This window comes from Durio zibethinus, chromosome 6 (assembly GCF_047325235.1).
Source record: "Durio zibethinus cultivar Kanyao isolate XHJ-2024 chromosome 6, ASM4732523v1, whole genome shotgun sequence".
NCBI lineage: Eukaryota > Viridiplantae > Streptophyta > Magnoliopsida > Malvales > Malvaceae > Durio > Durio zibethinus.
Window position 1 is genome coordinate 27,812,793 of NC_143167.1, and position 24,007 is coordinate 27,836,799.

The window sequence follows — 24,007 nt, forward strand, 5'->3', positions numbered from 1 at the left end:
TTAGCAAAAGCATAGAAGGAAAGAACATATGATATCTAGTTGGGGCTGGGAGAAGGGTACATAAAAGCATTATGCTTTTTTGCTTTTGAAATTATGTTGCTAATTAAAAAGAAATTAATGAAAAATTACAAAGCGTTGGAATTTGCATCTTAATTTTATTGAAATTCAACTTCTAATGAATTATTTGAGTTAAATATTAAATTCAAAGAAATTTAAAATTGAATGCAAAATAGACAAAAAAAATAAAAAAAAAAATTTCTTTTTTTTTACAAACTGTTATCATTGCTCGGATGCTGCATAGTTATGACTGACCACTTTGGACATTACACATGATTGGTCGTAGTTCATATTAAATGCTTCTCCAAGAAGGAATCATCACAATCTAGGAATCGATCAATCATCCGAAACAAAATTTCTCTTGTAAAAAACTTTTTCTTATAAAATATGTTTGATTAAAAAAAATTTTTTGATAATTTTTTTTTTTTTCATAATTAAATCTTTTAGTTTCATGATCTCAAGAGATAATGAATAGTGGCTGTGTTGAGATTAACTCAATTGACAAATAAGTGATATTGACTCCGAATCTTACAATTAGTACTTTTTTCACATTGGCCCAAAATACAAAAATGCATGAGCCTTGTGAGTTAAGTCGAGGTCCGCAAAATTCAGTAACCTATCTATTCATTCTATACTAGATTTTATGTACTAAAAAAGATTGTATCATTGACTAAGTGAAAGGGTAGAAGCAGTGCCCACTTTAAGTTGATGTGAGTATGTTGCAAATAATATTTTAAAATGTGATATAATAATATTTATATAAAAATAATATAAAAAATTAAAATAATATAATTTAAAATTTTAATAAAAATTAATATAAATTTAATAAAATAAAAAAAAATTTATAATTTTACATAAAAAATTTATAGCATATAATTTTTATATAAAATTTAATATAAATACTTAAATTACAAATATTTAATGCTATATAAATACAAATTATTAAATCTTACCTCATCATGCATACAGTAAATCCCCGGATAAAAACAGGATCAGCTTCGTTTACTGTTTTGCTTTTCTAATTTGGGCCAATTGGCAGACATTTTACCGACTTTCAGAGCCTTTTTGTGGGCCAACATTCAAAGTTCTTAACCATCCAATCTCCACCAAATCAGGAATTGTGGGCCAAGAAGTAGATCTTCCACGTATTAGGCTCTCAATCAAACGGTGTAGAAAACAACACATTTCATCCATCGAAACCCTCACTTTTCTTCTTGCTTTCCCCCCACTTCGGGAAAAAAAAAAAAGAAACCCCTACATTCACGGCTCTTTGGTCTTTGCTTCATTTCAAAAACTGCTATTCAGAAAGACCAGAAATAATTAAAAGAAAGTTCCCAAAATTGAATATATCCTTCTTCACTTTTTTTTTTTTTTTTATTTCTTCTTTTTGGATAAAAACATCAAAAAATAAATTGTATGATTAATTTTTTAATATTTTTTGGAAAAAATATATATAAGAAACCAAAAATATAAATAAATATATATATATATATATATAGTAGACCAATGTATGGAGAAGAGCTGACTAGCAAGCCAGTTACCCCACCAACATAAATAAACAAAGGTTATTCTCATCCTCATCAAACTCCATGCTACCTCACTCTCATTCGACCAATCTCAGCCGTTGATCTTCCCCTTCTGTGATCCATGAACCTTATGTTTTTCATATCTAGGGTTTCCATTTCCAACACGATCTCCACCTCCCGGCACCACCATGTCTTCCAAGATCAACGGCCAGGTTTCGCCTCAGCCGTGTCCCCACCTCGTCGACTTCCGCTCCCGCAACGGCTCCAAGCCGTTTCGCGCTTTACAGGACTGTATCCGCGTCAAGCCGCCCGGCGGTCGCGCCGCCATAAGGAGGGAACCCTCCGAGGTCCCTCGGTGCAGCACGTGCGAGGAATCCTCACGTCCGAGGCTCTACGCGTGCGTCGCATGTGCCGCAGTGTCCTGTCACGCGCCTCCACTTCATTCCCACGCGTCGGCTCACGCGCTTTCCATCCCCGGCCACGAGATCGCTGTCGACGTCGACCGCGCTGAGATATTTTGCTGCGCGTGCCGTGACCAGGTCTACGATCGTGACTTCGACGCCGCCGTCGTCCTTGCTCAAACCATCACCGCCACCGCCACCACATCCACGTCCGGATCCACCGCAATGCAATGCAACGTTACCGGATCTCAACCGGAGAATCTACGAAAGCGACGTCGAGTAGATTACCGTCCGTGGGCCCCAGATTCAAGAGAACACGTCATCATCGGAAACCATTCGATCCCTCTCCACGATGCGACCAATGCCTCATTGATTTCGTCAACGGAGTTACCTTGGGGATTACGCGGATTGAATAATTTGGGGAATACTTGCTTTATGAATTCAGTTTTGCAAGCATTGCTCCATACGCCGCCGTTGCGAGACTATTTCTTAAGCGATCGGCATAATAGATATTATTGTCAGCAAAAAAATGGTGCTATTAATGGTACTAAAAATTCAAGATTGTGTTTGGCTTGTGACATGGATGCGATGTTTTCGGCTGTTTTTTCGGGGGATCGGACTCCTTATAGTCCTGCAAAATTCCTGTACAGGTTATTGTTTTTGTCAAAATATGGTATTTTTTATTTTGAGAGTGAATATGAAGAGTAAGAAAAAGTCATTTTTTTGGTTTTTTTTTTTTTTTTCATCTGTATTGATGTTGTATAAGTTGTTACTTGCTAGTTTTGTTTTGAGGTAAAGAAAAAAACATGTGGGATTAATATGATGTGAGGTTTTTGCAGTTGGTGGCAACATGCGGCAAATTTGGCTAGTTATGAACAGCAGGATGCCCATGAATTTTTCATTTCCATGCTTGATGGAATTCATGAAAAGGTGGAGAAGGATAAAAGGAAGTCCCAGAGTCCAGGTGACTAGCTTTCTTACTGTTGCTAGGTTATCGTTGTGACTTTAAATTGCATTTCTAGAAAGTGTGTGCCGTCCTGCCTGAAATTGCATAGTGATTTGAATGTTTATATTCGGAGTTCCCATAGGTGGAGTGTTTTATTTGTAAGGTGTTCCCATAGGCGGGGTGTTTTATTTGTAAGGTAATCCAAAGATTGAAGAATCTCCTAAATCTGTCGAGTGTGATTATGGGGCCCACATCCTTCATGACATCTAACTATTGGATACATTTGTTCTGTTATTGGTAATTTCTGTGTTAGTTACATGCTTGTCAACTTCTTCAAAGGGTGTTTGTTGTGGAACGATATTGTATGTTTTACATTGATCAAATAATGTGAATGTTTTACATTGATCAAATAATGTGAATGTTTTGATCAAAGTTTCTAAGGTATTTGTCTTAATTCTGACTTTGATCATGTGGGAATGGTATTCCTGATGACGCACTAGGATCCATGTTCTCTGTAATTCGTAATGGCTATGGTAAAACTTTGCTGAGTTGTTGATTTTAGGTTGACATTCTGGAAAGAATAGTTTGTCTGCATTAGTTAGCTTGGAACATTGTAAAGCAGAGAGATTAATTAGGATTGATAAATTTGGTTAGGAATCTTCAGTAAGTCTGTGCAAAGGATGGGGTTGTCTGCCGCTATAGTGTTTAAGTGGCCAAATTATAGTTACCAAGAGGCTGATTAAATCCAGATAAGAAGCCGTTGATGCAACTAACTGGAATAAGTCACTAGAGGAAGGAGGGAGTTGAAATGTAGAAATCATGTAGTGCGAAACTTGCTGCTATACTAGTGCAGCATATATCAACGTAAGATACTCTTAATAAGCAGCTACTGTCAGTCTTCCCCCACTTTACTGTTTCTAGTGTTTATTTTTTTAATAGACATTATCGAAGATTTTGCTAAAGATTAAGAAGTAACTTGAATATTTAACTGCAGGGCATGGGTTTAGGTTTCGTCTTTCTTGCCCTAGGAGTTGACAAGTGCATTCAGATTTAGGACTGCAGACTTGATGATGTCAACCGCTTTACTCCAGTAAGTCAACCTTCCTTAGCCTACTTGGTTTCGACATAGGAATTTCTCACCTCACTTAATAATTCTCATGTTACTTCCCCTTTGCCATGTATAGGATCCTATCCTCTGACAAAGTTGATCCTGGTCTTATAAAAGGAGAGAGTTGCTTTAGTTTAACAACCTGCATCAAAGCCATTTTTGCCTTTGGGGTCATCTTGTTTCTTTATAAACATTCTTCAAACGCCTTGGCTGGGCAAAGAAATCCAGATTCTTTTGAACATGATCAAGTTTGGGCTAGTTATCTGCAAGGTTATCCCAACTTTAACCATCTTTTCTTTGCCTCTTACTCTCTCCTTTTCTTTCTTGCTATTTTCTGGTAGTGTCAGTAAAGACTAAAATGTCGATAATTCCATGAGATCTGTTATGATATGCAGCTTCTTGTTTTCATGTGTGATGAAATTTGATCTTCTGCCTGGAAACTCAAGTTAAATATTGGAAACAGATGAAAGAATTGCTAACCATAAGTTGTATTGAGCTTTAGTTGGACTGCAATGATTTTGCATTGAAACTTTTTATATCACGCCCTTTTTTCTGGTCAAGTCAGAATTAGCATCCTCTGTTCTGGTTCTGGTAATGGCTGAAGAGGGGGGGGGGGGGGGGTTGATTCATTGCTACCTCTTAACTGTAGTTGAAAGTTAACGTTTGATACTGTAGTTGCTTTGTGTTTGCCTTGTCCAACATTTGTAGAAGCATGATGCTCTTTTTTTTTTTGACATTCTCACTATTATCTAATCAACTCAAGTCATTAAAATTTGAATGTATGTCTGCATAACAAGTTGTTTGTCTGAAAAATGTTTGAATGAAGAGCTTGTGTTTGATGCTTGGGACACCATTCTTCGCAATGAAGGAGAATTTGGGCGATAACCTATCTCTTATATTGGATAGTATCATAACCCCCCATTCCTTGATGGTGCAGGCAGTGGAGATTGTTGCATTGCACATAGAATATTTTCTGGTATTCTGCGATCTGATGTCATGTGTCTGGCTTGTGGTTTTACATCCACAACATATGACCCATGTGTAGACTTTTCCCTGGACTTTGAACCAAACCAAGGGGGTTCTGGGAAGTCTTCATCCGCCAAATCCCATAACTCTTGTAGTGTTGAGGTAGATTGCATGGGTTCAAATCAAAACTGTGGGATATCTACTTTAAAGAGTTGCTTAGAACGATTTACTAGAGCCGAGAGGTTGGGCTCTGATCAGAAATTTTTCTGCCAAAAGTGTCAGGTGAGACAAGAGTCTCTTAAGCAGATGTCCATAAGAAAGCTTCCGTTGGTTTCATGCTTTCATGTTAAAAGATTTGAACATTCTTCAATACGAAAGATGTCAAGGAAGGTTGACCGATATCTGCAGTTCCCATTTTCATTGGACATGGCTCCATATCTCTCTTCTTCCATTTTGAGGAGTCGATTTGGAAACAGGATCTTCCCTTTTGATGGAGACGACCAAGATGCATCTAACGAGTTATCATCGGAATTTGAGTTATTTGCTGTTGTCACACACACGGGTAGATTAGATGCTGGGCATTATGTGACTTATTTGCGATTGAGTAATCAATGGTACAAGTGTGATGATGCTTGGATTACTAGAGTTAATGAGAGCATTGTTAGAGCTGCACAAGGATACATGATGTTTTATGTACAGAAGATGCTATATTATAAAGCAAGTGAAAAGCAAGATGCATCATAATATAATTTTCAGAGATAAGAATTTGGTTTTTAATTCTAATCATGTTGGGTCATTTAAAGTTGTGCTTAATATGGAATTACACATCAGATGTCATGGCTAGTTTTGAATACCAGAAACAAGTTTCATCAAGCTGCTCTGCTCATTGGTAAAAAGACTGGGCTGCTTGTTCGTTCCAAGTACTTCAAGTGGGTAATTTGTAATACTTGGTTGGAGTGTTAAGTGAGCCTAAATTTTTGAGGCACTCCAATATTCAGGAAAATCAAATTTTGTAAGGTATGGATTCCTTTAAAAGATTTCTGAATTTATTCTTCCTACTCATTCAAGTGTTGACGTATTGATTGATTTTCCTTTTTTTTTTTTAATCCTTTCAAAGGATCCCCTGAGAGATGTAGTTTACTAATCGTTTCTCACATGGCATATCCTTGCCAACGGATTGATTTACATTTTTCCTTGAAAAGGCTAAGGTTCATTTGCTTACTTTGGAAAACACTCATCCATCCCTAATATGAGCCTTACTGTTATCTATTAATAGTTATCTCTGTCATGAACAGTACAAAATCGAAGCATGCAAATCTAAACCCATTTTCATTGCAGGCTCATCTATGGCAGTGGCACACAGAGAGCTGATAAACGAAAAGCCAGGCACTTCAAACATATTGACAATTTAAATATCATAATGTAGGTGGGTTTTATATGAGCAGTAAGCTTGAACTGGCAATACCTTCTTTTTATTGTTCTGGTTCAGGGGCTGAGGGATTTCTTTTTCAATGATCAATGAAGCTAAAGCCTAAGTTTGTGATTTACCTGTTCTCAGGGGTGATTGTTTTTTCTTCATGTAAGTCCTGGTCTATAATTGTAACTATCAACCAGGTTAAACGTTTTTCATATGTTTGGCTTTGGCAAGCAGAGAATTAGCATATCTACTTCCCAAAGGGTATCCCATTGCTGTTGTGTATTTGTACGTGTAAAAGCCATCCTTCTCTCTTACTATGGGAAAAAACAAAAAAAAAAATTCAGGACATGGTACATCTATGGCCATGAGGAATATCTCATCCCATGGTAAAAGATTGTATAACAAACCAAGTGCAACAGAAATTGAAGCAAAAGGTAGAGAGCAGGAGTTCAGCTGGTAGCTGGATAAAATGGTGAGTAACATGTAATGTCAATTGTCTAATGTTGCAGAAATTTACATTAGTCAGTGTAACACAAAAAATTGTTTTTGTTCTCCTCTTTCCAAAAGGTAAAAGAATGTAAAGAAAAAAATAAAATTACAAAAGAGGAGAGGAAGAGAAAAAATGGGCAAGAAAGGGTGAAAAACCAAAGGCAAAGATGTGGGAGAAAAGAACACCTAGGTCAAGATAAGCGCATTTATCACGGGTCGAAATTTAAGTTTTGAATTCGTGTGATCTCGGGACCTGAGCATCTATTTATCTGACGTTTTAGATCAATCTTTTTATCACGGTTTATATTTTTGTGAGATATTGTTTGTTCTGGTCCCTTTGGTCTTACGGTTTTGTCCTATAAAATGCGTCTCACAAGGCAGAGGTGGTATGAATCTTTTTATACTTCAGTAACTCTCTTATTATGTTCGATGTGAGATTCAAGATTTTTTTTTAGGTCCGTGACATTTTTTCTCACCCAATTTCAGGATTTTTCCTTAGGTCTGTGACATTTTTTTCCACCCAATCTCGTAATGTTCTCGTCACGGAGATTGACCACTCTGACTACTTCCTTCGAGGTGCTTAACGTTATATCTCAGTGACCCTCCTATTATGTTCGATGTGATATTCAGCACTCTTCCTTAGTTCCGTGACATTTTCTCTCACCTAACCTCGTGATGCATTCGTTACGGAGACTGGCCACCCTACTTACCTCCCTCGATGTGCTTGACGTGAATCGAACGGTTTAGGGTTGATTCTGATACCACTTGTCAGAGTTCGAGACTTAAACTTCGAATCCGCGCGGTTCCGAGACTTGAATATCCACTCATCTGACGTTTCAGATCAGCCTTCATGCTACGGTTCACACTCTTGTGAGGTATTATCCGCTCTGATCTCTTTGACTTTACGGTTTTGTCTTATAAAAAATGTCTCATAAGACAAAGGTGGTATGAACCTTTTTATATCTCAGTGATCTTCTTATTATGTTCGATATGAGATTCGAGACTCTTCTTTAAATCCGTGACATATTTCCTACCCATTCATCATATATATATATATATATAGTTTTTGTACTCGGTTCACCGAAAGGTTTACCACAGGATAATAGTTCGTTTTCTTTATTAGAAAACAGGGAAATTTTGTATTTTTGGACTGTTCAAAGGGGATTGAAGAATTTGAGAATTTTCAATCCTAACCTCCTAGAAGCATGGAAAATTATGATGTAATTTACAATCATTCTCACTTCCTTTTTTTTTTTATTGTTTTCTCTCTTTCTCTTGTTTACTCAATTTTCCATTTATTCCCTGAATTTCTTTGGTAAAATTTCATGTTTAAATAAAGCAAGAAAAGTGAAATATCTATTTTTTCTAATTAAATTATCATAAGTTTTTATGTCAAAACTTTATTTTGAAAAAAAAAAAAGTAAAATTCATTTGTTTTTAATTTTGAAAGAAAGGAAAAGTAGACAAGAAAAAAAAAGCCATAATTTTCATTAACAAACATTCATCTTCCACAGCCAGTCAGCAAACTTCATAACATCAACATATCCTTTTTCTTTGGTACATATAACATTAGTATATACTTTCATATAACTTTTATGTATCATTTCAGCAGGCCTTGCAAACAATATGGGGGCCATGCATCATCAAGGCTAGGTGAAACGGATAGTATTGGTGGAAAATGAAAGCTTTGCCTTATGTTGAAGCTCTACCATCTCAACTTCTGTGAAATCCAGTCTGAAATATTAGCTATTAGAAATCCCAGGAATACCTGAAATACATCACAATATGATCCTTAATGAGCAAGGGACTTTTTTGCAACAACATCGCGTTTCGGGTGATGCTTCTTTTTAAAATTTTATAGAATAAGCTGGAGGATCAAAAGTAATATTTATGGATGCATTTTGCTTTGCAATTATTTTTCTTGTTTTCCATTTATAGTGATCAATGTGATTAAGTTATGGTAACTATGCAACCATTTACCTGAGCCGAGCCAATCATGTAGATCACTGAATACCGTTGACCATGAATTAGCATGTCTTCCAACATTGCAATAGGTATGGTAAGTGAAACACCTAGTGCAGCTACCAGGGGGGAGGTCCAGACAACACCTAATGCCCTGTTAAGTATGATAACAGATGTTGACTTAAAGGAATTAAGCACATTTGGATTCAGAAATCAGAAAATTCAGTAAGATTGTTGTGTTGGCGTACCAGAAGTAGTCAGACAGAAAACTTCCAACAAAACTGTTTATAAGGATTATCTCTCCCACTTTAGCTGATTGAGGAAACATTAACTTTGGTTCGATACCAATGGCAGTCAGAGGCCATGCTGGAAAGAATTCCGAAACATTAAGTCATAAATAATGCTGCTAAGATCCCTAAGGGAGCATTTACTGAAGCTGTTAGAAGCATAATGGCTACTTCCGATATAAAGCATTTCATTGAAGAAGTGGCTACAAAATACTAAAGAAGTTATCAAAACAGCAAAAGATCCTGAAGAAGAGAAAAAGGACCAAGAAGAGAAGTATATTTACTACTGCATGTCCCTTGAGCAATTCCGTTTTGTTGCACAATGAGGATTCACTTATAGCTTTTAACTAAGAACTATGGTTCGACAAACTATGAAATCCTAGGAGGATCCTTAGTGTCTCCCAGTTACAAACAAAAAGCGTGATTCATTTACTTGAACTTCAAACCTATGATATATATCATGCTTTTAAAAGATCAAGTGGGTAAGCAAAGAAGCTACTTCATGCCTTCTTAAAGAAAGAGAGTATATTAAACTTTGTTCATGGATTCAGATGCCAAGGAATGTAATACAAGGGAAGTTTTGGTTTGACCAACCCAAGCATGCAATATAAGAACCTCAATGTCCAATGTAATATATACAAACTCTGAATGAAAGGGCCTATAATGCCCTATCATCTCTGGTATAATTCAAAGAGAGATGATGGGCAATTTCTTGTTCCTCTTCAATTTCAGTGCACTAGCTTCCAGTTCCTCTTCAATTTCAAATCCAAGGAGTACAATTTCTTGTTGTAAACTCATTGCAGTAAATGAGCACGAAGCTAATATTATATTAGCCCACCAAATATCCCATGGACATGATTCTTGACAACATTTTTTTTTCATTTTGGAATGATCCCCTGCTACAAGTCACATGTCTCAAACGTTACGTCAGATCATTCCAGTATTGTTTACATTGGCAGTTGATTTGGTCATTTTGCTTTATATAGTTCTAAACTAGTTCCCATAATGTTTTGCTGACTATATCCAGTTTCAAGTTATCAAGAACAAGATGAAACTGTAATGTGCATTTTTTTTTATTTGGCATCTTCTAACAAAGCTTATCAGAACAGGGAAGATGAAAACTAGCTGACAAGTATAAATTTATTCCACCTACAGTGTCAATCTGGAAAAACAGTAAGATAACAATGTCGAAAATTTCATTTTGCTTGGATTTTGGTGTTAGTGGTGGTTTGTTCAAGTTAAGCGTGTCGAAAGGCATATGCTCCATTTCCAATATGAACAAAAATGACATAGAGCAGAAAAGATATGGAAAACTAACTAACAATGCCCTTACCAAGCCACCAAAGGGAAACTAGTGAAAACAATCCTATACAGCCAAACAACTTCTGCATGTCTACCCTTTCTCCTTCTTCTCCAGAAAACTTTTTAAGCAAAACTGCAATATATGATTTTAATTCAGGTTCTGGTGGTAATTTATCAACAAAACTCGAATATGGTTCAAATAAAAGAGAAGGTATAAAACCTGTAAACAGTCCATAACTCATAGCTGAGAGGATAGCGAAAAGATCGCCTAGAAGAGAATGATTTCCACTTCTGAATGCAGTAGAAAAACAGTTAGTAGATTCTCAGAAAACATTCCATGCAAATATAAAGTAAATAAAACTATGTAAACATTTGCAACCAACCACCCCACCCCCACCTCAAAGAAGAGACCAAAAAAAAAAAGTTATGGCAATTTATTACTGTATGCCATGGTATGCACAATCTTCCATCACATGCTGGTTATGTCTTCCAACAATTAGCAAGATGAATAAGTAAAAACACTGACTTGAAACAGAACACCAAGCGCAAAATTAGAAAATATCTTTTCAAAGAACATTCTCTTCTTAGTCTTCTATAAGCGATTTACGTAAAAATATATATCTAGAACCCTGGCCCTTTTATAACCTTAACACGACTAATGAGTTCAATCCAAATTATGCTGGCATGTTCAATGAGGTGGAGGAAAACAATACTTGTTAGTGCCTGATTTTGATTCATCTGCAGCCCATGTCTTTCCAAGTGTAGTCATAGCAACACCGGCAATGCTAATTATGACGGAAACTACTTTCACTGTATTTATAGAGTCTTGACCCAGAAGTGCTCCAATTATTAAAGTGAAAAGTCCTGAAGTTGAGGACAACAATGTTGTACTAGCAACACTTGTTCTTGCGAGAGCGGCGTTCGTTAGATACTGGAGACAATGAATGATATTAGAAAGAACTTCATTAATGTCTTTCCATGGAATATGAAAATTTCAACTTTTCCTGTAGTGTATCAACTGCATTTTAGCGGGGTTATGTTTCCCATACAGCAAAGACCTGTGAATTTTCATGAAATGAGAAAATCTATGCATATGAAATTTCAAAAGAAGATGGGTGGCATAGTTAGGCAAAGGGAGCATGGACAGATGCATATGTACATGGTGGAAGCATAGTTGGAAATGTAAACAAAGAGAAATCTGGAAAAGAAAATATTTGGCATTGCTCACTAATTAAAATTCTGGCTTCAAAGAATTTGATGCTCAACGGTTAAAGAAAAACACTTGACTTGAAATCTAGCTAAAAGGAAATATTAGATAAACAACTTTATCATTCACACCTCTGTTGCAAACCAGATAGGAGCCATGCAAAAGCCAAATGCAGCAATTTCCTTTGCACTAAGAATTCTTTCTTGCTTTGGTGCTTCCATAATATCTTTGCGTCTAGAAACCACGGGACTTCCCTCCTCCTTAATGCAGAAGTCAATGACACAGTCCTTAGGCAATGGTGCTTGATGTTCAACTTGAAAATTGCCATGCTTATTATCATGTTTTACAGGAGAATTTAGTTCCACAGAGGACTTGCTAACTCCTTTTGGGCCTTTGGCATTACAAGAGCGACCTCTCAGGTGCTTTACTAACCAGTCCTTAAAGAATGCTATTGGCAGATAAAGTGACAAAAGAGAGGTTCCAAGATATGACACAGCAAAAGGATGCCTATAGTCTTCGAATACACCCTGTCAAAGAATACAAGCATGTCAACCCTCGAAAGCAAAAAACAGAATGAAAATGGCAGTAGAACCGAATCTTAGTATCCAAGTTCCAAGAGAAAAATAATTGATTGACTATAATTTCAGTACAAAGAAAATGATCTTTCAAGTTTCAACTCGTATCCCTGAAGTGAACAATCTTAGAATAAGAATGTCTAATAAATTACTAAAAGCTAAAAGTGAATAAAAATTATAGATAAAGATATTTATAACAAAAGACAAAAGCTAAGCATAGTAAAATGTAGGAAATGAGCCTGAATGAGAAGACCACACCTTTCAGGAACAAAAACAGATTAGAAGGTAAAAAAGGCAAGTGGGTGAATCCTGATGCCCAGAACGAAGATCCCAGGAGCAACCAGGAGACCTCCCAATTCCATTAGCAAACAAGGAGAAAAAAATGAATCATCAGTTTCAACGATGGAGAAGTAAAAGATATGACCAGAAAAAAGAAACTGAATCCAAAAAACATAATACCATAGTTAGTGACAGGCTGACTAACATAAAAACGTTGACAATTATCTGAGATTTTAGGACCACTTTAATTAACATGAACACACATTTTTATGGGCCAAGTTCTTTACTGTTTTCACATTTCAATGATGGCTGTTCTGCACGCCAATGACAATTACCGCTAAGCTAGAAATAAGAACGAATACAGAAAATAACATGATGTGGACCCATATATAAATTCTACAGAATAATCATTAAACTGCGAACTTGCCTATCATTTAAGCAAAAGAAGATAGAGACAAGATAACATAAATTCCTATCTACCTAGGATTAACTCCGAAACTCGTGTCAAAAACCAAAACCATTCTTCTTAAATTCAGTGGTGATTACACCAAATCCCACAAAATTTTCCTTTACGATAAATTGTCAATGGTCATCTCTCAGATCTTTTCAACGAGAAAGATAACCGTGAACCACACAGTGACAGTGCCAAAAACCAAGTTGTACCCAGAAAGATATGGAAGATTCATCAATCGCTTGATGTCAAAACTCAAAAAACTAAGACACGAAGCATGAAAAGTCGAAGAAAACATGTTGACATAAAAACTATTTCAAACTAAAAGAATTAAGAAAAGCAATAAACAATTTGAGAAGGAAGAGAAAGAGCTAACCTGAGTGACCTCTGCAGAGGTAACCCACATGAACACAACACCAATAATCAGAAGCAAACCACCCCTATATCTCCAACCCATCTTTTGTTTCCTTCTTCTTCACTCCTTTGTCGAAAAAAATCTCTTCAAATCGCTGTGTGTGTGTTTTTTTTTAAAAAAATTTTCTCACATACATTAACGTCCAAAGGCTAGGTAAATGCAGCTAAGGACACGTTATTATATAGGAAAAAAACAAAGGGAAGTCATGAGCTTTAGTTCACTGTCACAGTCCCACCATCAGCATGGGCAGTGGCGCCGATTCATTCTCCAGCTGGTCGTTTCAGTTGCACTAACAATAAAGATCGTGGCAGTATATATATATATTCATTTTATTTATTTATATGGTGAAATATAAATTGCTTTTAATTTACTTTGCTTGATAGTGGCAAAAATAAAGCATACTCTACTCTTTGAAGTATTATAATTTTAGTGGAAGTGCCGCTTTTTATTTCCGTGTGGACTATTAATGCATCACTTAAATTTTTAAAAAGCGAAATTATCAATTCACTGCAATGCAGTTTTTAAACTTCATTATTAGAAAAAGTAGGATGATATACACCTTTTAAAATATAATAAAAAATAAAATATGCGATAATTTTTTAATCTTAAAATCAAAATTTATTTTATCAGTGTCTCTTGAAATTAATTTATAATTACAACAACAATGAAAATACTTTGATTTTGGGCATATCAGTTTGATGTACTGAGTTGGTTCTAAGAGAAGTATTGGTAGAAATTTTTTTTACTTGTAATCGGTTTAGCTAATAAGGCAATGATAATTTATATATATATATATATATATATATAAGATTAAGCTGTAATCTACTGGGAAGATCTTATGAAGATTTTACTATACGTGAATTTAATTATTTAATTATATTATAATTTATTAGTTGATTATTCAATAATTATAATTTGATTATAATTGTAACCTCAAAAATTAAGCTATAATCTTCCTTACTTTGTCGAATATTGAAAGAGAAACAAGTGGATTGCTTTACGTTATTGGTGGAGTACGTGGTTTGGATTAGAGTTCTAATTTATTTATAATCGTCAGTTTGTCACTGAAAGGAAGTCATTTTGACATTTTCATCCTAAAAACTCAAAACGGAAAAAGAAAGAAATTAAAGAAAATAAAAAAAGGTAATCAAGAGAAAAGAGAAGAAAAAAGAACAAGCGCTAATTATATTAAAGAAATCTTTTTGTTATTATTATTATTGAGCTTATCTATATTATATTAAAGTAAGGAGGAGATTTTAAGTTCAAATTTTACTATATGTGGATTTATTTTAATTTTATGTTAAATTTGTGTAATTATATTTTAGTTTGTTAATTGATTTATTTATTTGATTTTATTCAATTATATAATATTTAATTATGATTATAACTTATACTTGTAATTTCATAAAAAAATATAGTCATATAATTTATATATATCTTATATAAATATATAAAAGTCAAAACCTATGGTAGAAAAGGAAATTTTCTAATATGGATGGCCTACTTACATTTGGACAATCTTAAAAATTATCATGTATCCTATATTTTATTTTATTTGAATTATTTTTTTAAAAAAATTAAATTAATTACATTTATTTTTTATTATTATTTACCTTAAATCACTCTCAATTAATTCATATTAGAGGAAATAAAACTTTGATTGATTATAAAATAATTTTATATTTTCTTTTTTCAATTATAATATTAAACTCGTAAATTACATCATATATTATTTTATATCTTATATAAATATATAAAAGCCAAAACTTTTAACAAAAATGAAAAAAATTTAAGGTAGACAATCTATTATTTTGACATGTGAATTATCTAAACAATCAGCATGTGTTTTGTATTTAATTAATTCTATTTGATTTAATATAAATTTTAAATTGTTTCAATGCATTGATTATATTTGAATTATTTTAAAAACTTAAATTAATTATATTATATTTTATATTATTTTTTACCTTAAATCACTCTCAATTAAATTTATATTAAATATAATAAAACTTTAATTACCATCATTATAGGATAATTTTGTGTTCTCTTTTTTTCAATTATAATATTCAACTCTTAAATTACATTTGTATAATATGACCTATTTATTTGCTTTACCTTTTAAGCTACGTATACACATTTAATATGTATATATATTAATTTCAAAATGATTAAGAGATTATCAAATTAATTAAAATTAATTTTGGAATATATCAAATAAAATGAATTTCATTATCATCATTACACTAATTTTAAAATCCTTATTTTTCAATTTCCCCCAAACAAGTTAAATACGTAATATGTTTAATTATTTTAATTTTCAAGTATAAATTACTCTTAATTTAAAATGCTATTATTGATATTGATTTAGTTCTTAAATTTATTTTAGTCAATTAGACATTCAAAACCATCCCATAATTATTTTTAAGACTCATCCTATATATAAATATGTTTTGAGATGCTTAAGAAATAAATTGGCATCCCTACAATATTTTTTCTCATTGTCGAGATATTCTTTTGCCATGCAATAAACTTAGTTTAAATTTTCTTTCCTTTTGTTTATGATACTATATATAGCAGAATTAGAAGCACAAACTACTTTATGTTTGGTTTTGTATTATTTTAGATACTACTTTTTTTTTTTGTGTTAAAATCTTTTATATTAATTCTTCATCATAGTTGTATAATAATTTACTTTTTGAAAAAAAAAATCATTTTGAAAAGAAATTTTAAAATTAAGCAAAATTTCTTGAAAATTTAGTGTTTTTAATTTCTTTTAAAGTTTTGACTATTGCTATTAGTTTTATTATAGTTTAAACTATACATATATTGTATATATCTTTATACATTTTTTTTTAGTTTTTGTTATGATATTGATTTATATATCAAATTCCCATTATACTTTATTATGAAATTAAAGAACAAGTTCGGTGATAAATTAGATAAAAATGATCACTTATCACCTATCCTATCATATCATATGTATCAAGTATGTATTTAATTTTTTATTTTTAGCATGAAATGAATTGATTTATTTATGATTTTTTTGTTTGTCATTCTGATATTATATTTGTTGCTTTGATATTATCACTTTCTTGATTTAACTTGAATGGAAACTAATTACTATCCAAGGAAACGAAATTTGATAGTAGCTCTTTAGTTTCAATTTTTTTATACATATAACAAGTATTATAAGATTTATGATAAATGATAGTTTTTTTTATTCAACATTTTACTATGCTATTATTATTTTTTTACAAAAAATTGTAGGGGTGTAAAAATTTTTTTAAAAGATTTAGAATAAGTTGAATTTCTTATAATTTAAAAAACATATAGTATTATTTAGATTTAAGAGAGTTAAATCCAAATGTGAATTTTTATTAGTTTTAATATATTGAAATATACAATTGGCAAAAAAGAGTTAAGTATGCATCATAAATTATTAGAATTATATATATTGAGGCTAATAAGTTTAATTTTTTTATGAAAATACAAATAATTTTTTTTATCATCAAAAAATAATTTTTTATCAAAATTATAAATATAACATTTCTTAAAATAAAATAAGTTAATGTTTTTCTATTAAATAATACTCTAATTTTTAAATAATAGTATATATAATAAAAATTATCTAATTTTGTAGTTGATCTATCATTTTTTTTTCATACGATAGTCTAATTTAGTATTACATATCTTTTTATTATCATATGTCCAAATTGATTTATTTGATAACATTTAACTTTCAATGATATTATAAATTTTGACTTGAATTTGGTAAAAATTTCTAATTATTTGTAAAATTCAATTACAAATTCAAATAAAAAAGGAATTTGCTACTCATATATTCAAATATTTGTATGTATAATCATCTCTTAAAATTTTAATTGATTTTATTTTTATTGCCTTTTATTTTAAGATGTTTATAGATTAAATAAACATTATTACTAATTCAAAATTTTTTGGTGTAATTACTTTTAATTTGTTGATATTATTAATCAACTATTAGTATTTAAAATTTTTGTTTTACTTTATTTAAAATTTATTATTAAATAAAATTATCACTTATGAGTCATACGGGTTTAAATCTAGCTTTATTATGATAATAAAGTTAAAGAAAAAAAATTTGCAAAACTTACATGTCAGCCACTTAGCCTTTTCCCAAAATTGTCATGCATTGATTTCACTTGATTTCCTATCAAAAGGGATTTTTTTCCCCATTCCCTAACCTATTTTTTAGCCAATTTACATGCCTAAATTTAATTCAGCCTATTTAGTATAACTTTTTTTTTGTTTTTTTTGTGAATAGTAGAACCCTACTCTTAACTATCACATTAGTATTAAGTATTTTGTAAGAAAAAACAAAAGCATCAATCAAACCAAGTTTAATTCAAAAAAAAAAGAAAAAGAAAAAGATAATGGATAATATTTAAATGAAAAAGTACAAAACTTTAAACCATATAGTCATAGATTTAACCTTGTAATATATAACATCAAACATAGGAGAAAAGAAATGTAAACTGTCTGACAGATTAATTAGGAAAGTAGAATTTCATGCTTCTTGTAAATTTAATATATTAGTATATTCATTGTCCAATAAATAAGGATTGACAAAGAATGTGAATTGTGAACTTTGTTTTGCAGCTGTTTTTTTATTTACTCTTTGAAGCTGAAAAGTTTAATTTTTTTAATTCAGAATTTAATTCAATGAAATTCAATTTATTCATATAATTATTTAAAAAAAATTATATTTAATAAATCTAAAATTTAAACTCAACATATATAATTCATTCTCATATTTTCATGTTGTGATCTATTTTATAAAAAATTATATCTGATTTTTCATTTGCATATAATTTAGGTTTTGAAAATTATGTAAGAACATATGGAACCAAAGCCCTCCATGTCATCTGTCACCTTTTGTCAAGTTGGCTTCAGGAAAAAATATAGTGCAAATCTATGGGGAAAAAAAAAAAGAAAAGCAAAGGTTTGTCAACAATGTGATGATGAGACACAGCATATATCAAAGTCTCTCATTTCATGAAATATTGCGTAGTTGACGTGAGGCATATCAACATCAGTCGTTTGCGTGTTAAAATTCGATTATGCTTCTTGCTTTCATATTTCGCTAATCTTATCTTACTGTTAATGGAGAATGTTGGAATAACATGGAAAGATTCCAAATCCAAACACATATAATTAACAATTTACAAAGACATGATCATAAAAAGACATAGATTTCATGTTCAGTGGTTCTTGTTTTTTTAATATATTTTTTATGCAGTGGATATCAGATAAATAGATAAGATATTAGATTAATTTTTTTTTTAGAAAAGGTATTACATTAAAATTAATACTATGGGTAATTGATGGTTATTTGATTAGTTGATCATAGATAGAAATATATAGCAGTCAACAGGAGTAAGAAACTAGGTGAAAGGGATAGTGGGATATAGACTTATATATGTTGGTGTGTAAAATTGTTTTACTTTCAAAAAGAAAAATAAGTTTGATTCCTTAGGGACTTGTAAGTGTTGATGTCGTGTTTCTCTCAACTAGTATGAGTTTTGGTTTTTTAATCTATTCCAACCAAACAGTTTAATTTATATCAATGCAGTATGTATGCTTTTTGAACTTCAATTTCTGTTTCCTTTTAATCATTTTTTTATAATATTGAGATTTTGATTTCAAATTTATTGAATATCATTTCTTAAAAATATTATATAAATCAATTAAATTAAACTATGGATTCTTCATTTAATATTTATTATAAAGAGTAAAGAATTACCAAGAAGATATGAACCATATAGGAAGCCCTTCATGTCAGAATTTGTTCAGGGCAATCTCTATCTAGCTTTTCTCACATCGTTAAGGTTTACATGTTGGTCTGTCATTGCCTCGCTTTGACCATGTGGTGTCACTCAATTAATTTGGGATGTTCCTTCCTTTCCTTTGAGGCTTGTTGCTTTGCTTCTGCTGGGCTTGTCTTTTGTCACAAGTATAGTTCTTTTGGGCTGTTTATCTTTTGATTTGGATTTGACGGATTAGCATTGGCCTGGCCAGAGACAGGACTCTTAGAGTTTGCTTTTCTATGAAAAAATAATCCTACTGTTGCTTTTGTGTAGATTTTGAGAAAAGCAGGCCTGGTTTTTAATGTATTGTTTACAATTCTTTGGGAGATTTTAACTATTTTATAGAAGCTAGTTACCAACAGGGAAAAATTGGGAGGACTAAAGCTAGATGTATGACCAACTTCTGCCAAATGAAATCTTGAAACGACTAGCACATTCGGCATCAGATTACCTCAATTTCTAGTAATTGAAAAAAATATATATAATTCAACCTGATTTTGCGTGCAGGCGATTATCAGGATATATATACGTCGGCAAACAAATGATCTCATCAATATCCTTTAATACACTGTCCGCTGTGATGTTGTCCCTTATGCTTCTCATCGTCTTCCTCTAAGTGTTGCTTGGGAGTCGATTTATCAATTCTCTTCTGCATATGGACCCATGCCAGTTTGTAGCTGTCCCAAGAACTTTCAATGATCATCCCTGACTATGAACAAGGATTTGAACCATCTCATTCAACTCTATGCCCTTCCATCAGCTTCCTTCTCCCACGTTCTTGAAGGAAAGGTTTCTGACCATCATCATCGACACCCATCTCAAAATAGGAAGTCAACTGAGTTCATTTCAGCAGATTTCCAATTAAGAAGACCTTCACGAGTTCAAGGAATGTAAGGATCATCTCGGCCCTGAAAAATAAGACAATCTGCTTCATGAGAAAGCTTTGGGATAAATTCCTTTAATATCTTTGCAAGGTAGAAAGCAACCAAAAATCTTTTCTCCTCACCCTGAAAGATTCCAGATCATATCTGTAACAAGAATTTCTGCTTTGGCAAATATTCTTGCCATCCTTATTTCGAGGCTCAGTCACTTCTTTCTCGAGCATATTCCATCTCTCAAAGAATGATATCATACATGAGGTATCTTCTTTCCCTATTTTGTGAGCCTGGCGAAGTATCAATTACCATCTCTCCATCAGGCAGTGTAAAATGAGGAGTCGATCTTATCTGGACTCTTCGGAATTTAAAACTCCAATCAATTTAAAACATCCATCTAGAGTTATTAGCATCATATACCGTGTCCCATAAGCTTTCCATATGGCATAATAGTAATGCTGCCTCCAAAGTTGTAAATTGTCCTATCGAGAAAAACTAGGTTTGATCCTGGAAACTTCCCATGTCATTTTGGTTCAACATCTTGTAGCAGGATTCTCGAAGTGATTTAATATGATATATCATCATCATTTGTCATCACTACCTCTGCATCCTGTTTATGATTCTCATTCAATGCTGCATTTGGACCTCCACTGAGATGTAGTTCAGGAGAATTCTTCCACTGAAGAGGTGGACGGGCAAACATTCCAGGCTTTGTTTCATTATAAAATGCATATAAAGCATCAATATAATCAGTCTTATAGATTCCAGGACTTCGTGCTTGAGCAAATATTTCAATTGCCTGACTGACAGACATCAATGGTTGAAAACGCATTAGATAGTGAACAATCATAAACCCAGTTCGCTTATGCCCATATGTTCAATGAACAAGAACATAATTCTTCGAGTCTTTCCTCTTACGAGAAAAGAATTTCGATACCTCGTGCACTAAACTATTTACAGAGGAGTTATCAGGCACAGCATCCCGCCCCTTGCATCTGATATTAAAATGCTCAATCCCCTTTTGTTTCAGGTCTGAAGCTGAATAGTAACGACAAGTATTTGTCAAATCAATTACCAAACTGAGCTTTCCGCCCGAATTTTCCGCCCACTGAATCACTTGTTTAAAAGACCTTGGAAGGAATAATGCAGTCTAAAAATTCTTGACCAACTGAAGGGCAATCCAACCAACCAGGAAGAATCCCATTATTGCCATAAATTCTGGGGTAATTCCCACTTTGATAAAACTGGTCAGTATAGGCACTAGCTTGTGATCTTCTGATTCTTGTTTTTTCAGTCTCTTTGGACTTTCTTCATCACCTGAATGATTTAAGTCCATACTACTACTCTCTCTGACGTTTCTACCAGAACCAAATATATACTTTAATTCCAGGCTAGAGTAAATTGAAAGATTCGGATCCAACCAAAAGAAAAAAATAAAAAAAGAAACAACACAACTAAAATTGTTTGTAACCTAGGAAATTAGTCAGCAAAAATCAATCCCATACCGAAAGAGAAAGAAAACAAGTTGTAAAAGATAATAAAGTCAAGAGATATGCTTTGACATCAAGTGTTTTTTTATTGATCATCTTATGATTAGGGAACTTGCGATTGCCCCGTAGGTGTTCTGAAGACTGCTGGTGCCTGTTGATAAAAGCCTTTTTCCACAAGCCAGAATTAAAGTGGTAAGCCAAAGGCTGATCGTCAAGTCAGCCTACCTAAGAACAGGCCTGGCTGCGCCCAAGTAAGCAAAAGAAGAATCGGAGAGTATTATATATATCCTATACCTTAAGAAATTCAAAACCATTTATATTTTTAAACTTCTTATGCTATTAATTTATGTGTTTTTAATATGTTCTTTTCATGTAGTTTCACACTATTAGCTCAATATCATTCGTCACTCAGAAATTAATTTGAAGATAAAAAGGAATGCATTTTGAATTAAAAACTCAAGTTTATGATAATGTTATTAACCATTTGCTTAGATTAAAAAAATCGATTGATGAGATGCTGAAAGGAGTTTTTATCTTCTTGATTTAATAATTAAAAAAATTATAAAAAAACGTGTAAAATGAGAATTCAAATCTCATTATTCTCATCTCTTTTCTCTTAAAAAAATAATAATAATGAAAAGGAGATCTTAAAAGTTAGAAGCTTTTCAAATTCAAAACTCAATATTCCACTATACATGAATTCAATCTAATTTTATTTTATATTAATATTATGTTTGATATATAAAATTATAATATGATTGAATAAAATAATATTATGAATAAAATTAGATTAAATAATATCATCCTATCATATATTACTGTGTGTAAAGATTAAAATAGAATAATTTATTTATTGATTAAAATTATTTTTCTTAAAAATTTATATAATTTAGATTATTGATATAATTTTTAAGAATATAATAAAACTTGTAAGTTTAATATTATAGATTCAAAATAATCTCCTATTTTTCCAAAAGATAAGTTTATCCTATGGTAAAGGATATCTAATCTTTTTAATAATACAATCCTTTTATTTAAATATATAACAAACATATGATAGTATAATTAATATCCTATCTTTTAACTAATCTTATGTGTCAAGCATAGCCTAAATTTATTAAATTATAATTTGTCTATTTAACTAATTGATTTCTTATATGTAATACTTGAATATGATTTTAATTTGTTTATGTTAATGACTTCAACAAAATAAATAAATAAATGTTACTACTAATAACAACTAAATAAATAAACTAGACTAAATATTCTTTTTTAAAATTTTAACACATTCCTAAAAATGCTAAGTATGTGTTAATTTGTAACAATTAGTAGAAAGAATTACGGTGGTTAAAATTTTTTTGGGATAATATCTCATTTGATCTCTAAACTATTATATTTTGTTGGATTTGGCACTTAAACAAAAAAAAAAATTTAATCAAATACCTAAATTATATTTTTATGTGTTAATTTACTCCAATCATTAACACCGTTAATCTTAAATGTTGATGTGGTACAAACATCCAATAAAATATTGATACGTATAAAAAAAATTCAATCAATATCACATCATTAATGCCATATTAGTATTAAAAGAAAGTTTTCAAAAAATATAAAAAAGTTAAACTATATTTATGTGTGTTAATTTACTATATCCGTTAGCACAGTTAATCCTAAATGTTGATGTAATATAAATATTTATTAAAATATTGACATGTGTTAAAAAAATCTGATTAGCATCACATTATTAATGCCGTGTCAGTATTAAAAGAAAGTTTTCAAAAAAAAATCTAAAAATTAAAAAAAATTTTTGATAAAATACAACTTTTTTTTAAAATTCATTTAAAATGTTTTCTTTTAAAAAAACTTTAAACCTTAATCCCCAATAACATTGGCCATTCCTAAACCCAGAAATTGTTGGCTTGTCATTGTGCCAGTCACCAATCGTCAGTACCGATATAAACCCAGATTTCACCTACATATTCTTTTCGACCTCTTTTTTCACATTCCGACTTTAGTTTTTTTTTTTTTCAAAAAACAACCCCTAAAAGTCTATATCTGACCTTACAGATTTGGTCAAAATTTTTTATCGTCAGTTTTCTCTTCTTCGATGGCTCTTATATTTTATTATGTTGTTTTTTTTTCCTCAAAGCCCTCGTACTCTCCAAAGATCTAGTCTAAAAACCATCCTAAACACCCAAACCTAAATCTTAATTTCAGTGTTAATTTTTTTTTTTGTTCAACTGCTGTTTAATGTTCTCTTTTTGAGGATGTAGTTTTTTTGTATATTTTTTTTACATGTCTAGATGGAGTGTTGATATTAGAGGTAATATTTGTTAATGTTTTGTTTTAGCTATGAACGAGACACAATCTCGATGGTTGATGATTGCTTGAGTTGTATGTGATGGTGA

The 24,007-nt window shown here is 31.8% G+C and overlaps 2 protein-coding genes and 1 pseudogene across 4 annotated transcripts; 1 reads left to right on the forward strand and 2 right to left on the reverse strand.

Annotated features, from left to right (window-relative positions):
- The first annotated feature begins 1,580 nt into the window (after positions 1 to 1,580).
- Positions 1,581 to 6,792, forward strand: LOC111285271 (ubiquitin C-terminal hydrolase 22-like). 2 transcript variants are annotated; one of them, XM_022874611.2, is made up of 4 exons: positions 1,581 to 2,634; positions 2,824 to 2,948; positions 4,976 to 6,021; positions 6,343 to 6,792. In XM_022874611.2, the coding sequence occupies exons 1-3, from the start codon at positions 1,772 to 1,774 to the stop codon at positions 5,746 to 5,748; spliced, it is 1,761 nt and encodes a 586-aa protein (XP_022730346.1). In that variant the 5' UTR covers positions 1,581 to 1,771; the 3' UTR covers positions 5,749 to 6,021; positions 6,343 to 6,792. The 2 variants fall into 2 exon arrangements, with proteins under 2 accessions (XP_022730346.1, XP_022730351.1); XM_022874616.2 differs by having other exon boundaries at positions 1,581 to 2,628.
- A 1,578-nt stretch (positions 6,793 to 8,370) lies between these two features.
- Positions 8,371 to 13,697, reverse strand: LOC111286361 (putative transporter C405.03c). Of its 2 annotated transcripts, XM_022876275.2 has the most exons (8): positions 13,350 to 13,697; positions 11,800 to 12,195; positions 11,175 to 11,392; positions 10,682 to 10,752; positions 10,493 to 10,594; positions 9,121 to 9,238; positions 8,891 to 9,026; positions 8,371 to 8,678 (listed from the first exon to the last, which is right to left on the reverse strand). In XM_022876275.2, the coding sequence occupies exons 1-8, from the start codon at positions 13,428 to 13,430 to the stop codon at positions 8,616 to 8,618; spliced, it is 1,185 nt and encodes a 394-aa protein (XP_022732010.1). In that variant the 5' UTR covers positions 13,431 to 13,697; the 3' UTR covers positions 8,371 to 8,615. The 2 variants fall into 2 exon arrangements, with proteins under 2 accessions (XP_022732010.1, XP_089618668.1); XM_089762542.1 differs by lacking the exons at positions 8,371 to 8,678; positions 8,891 to 9,026; positions 9,121 to 9,238 and adding an exon at positions 9,245 to 10,055 and having other exon boundaries at positions 13,350 to 13,681.
- Positions 13,698 to 18,684: 4,987 nt separating this feature from the next.
- LOC111284412 (uncharacterized) lies at positions 18,685 to 21,913 on the reverse strand (annotated as a pseudogene).
- Between the last annotated feature and the right edge of the window lie 2,094 nt (positions 21,914 to 24,007).

Excerpts from the sequence above, each read along its gene's own strand:
- LOC111285271 (XM_022874611.2), top strand. The coding sequence starts at position 1,772 with ATGTCTTCCAAGATCAACGGCCAGGTTTCGCCTCAGCCGTGTCCCCAC. Across the intron at positions 2,635-2,823 it reads CCTGCAAAATTCCTGTACAG|TTGGTGGCAACATGCGGCAA; the intron begins GTTATTGTTTTT and ends AGGTTTTTGCAG. Across the intron at positions 2,949-4,975 it reads AAGGAAGTCCCAGAGTCCAG|GCAGTGGAGATTGTTGCATT; the intron begins GTGACTAGCTTT and ends TTGATGGTGCAG.
- LOC111286361 (XM_022876275.2), bottom strand. The coding sequence starts at position 13,430 with ATGGGTTGGAGATATAGGGGTGGTTTGCTTCTGATTATTGGTGTTGTG. Across the intron at positions 10,753-11,174 it reads TCAAAATCAGGCACTAACAA|AAGTGGAAATCATTCTCTTC; the intron begins GTATTGTTTTCC and ends TACTGCATTCAG. Across the intron at positions 9,027-9,120 it reads TTTCTGTCTGACTACTTCTG|GGCATTAGGTGTTGTCTGGA; the intron begins GTACGCCAACAC and ends CATACTTAACAG.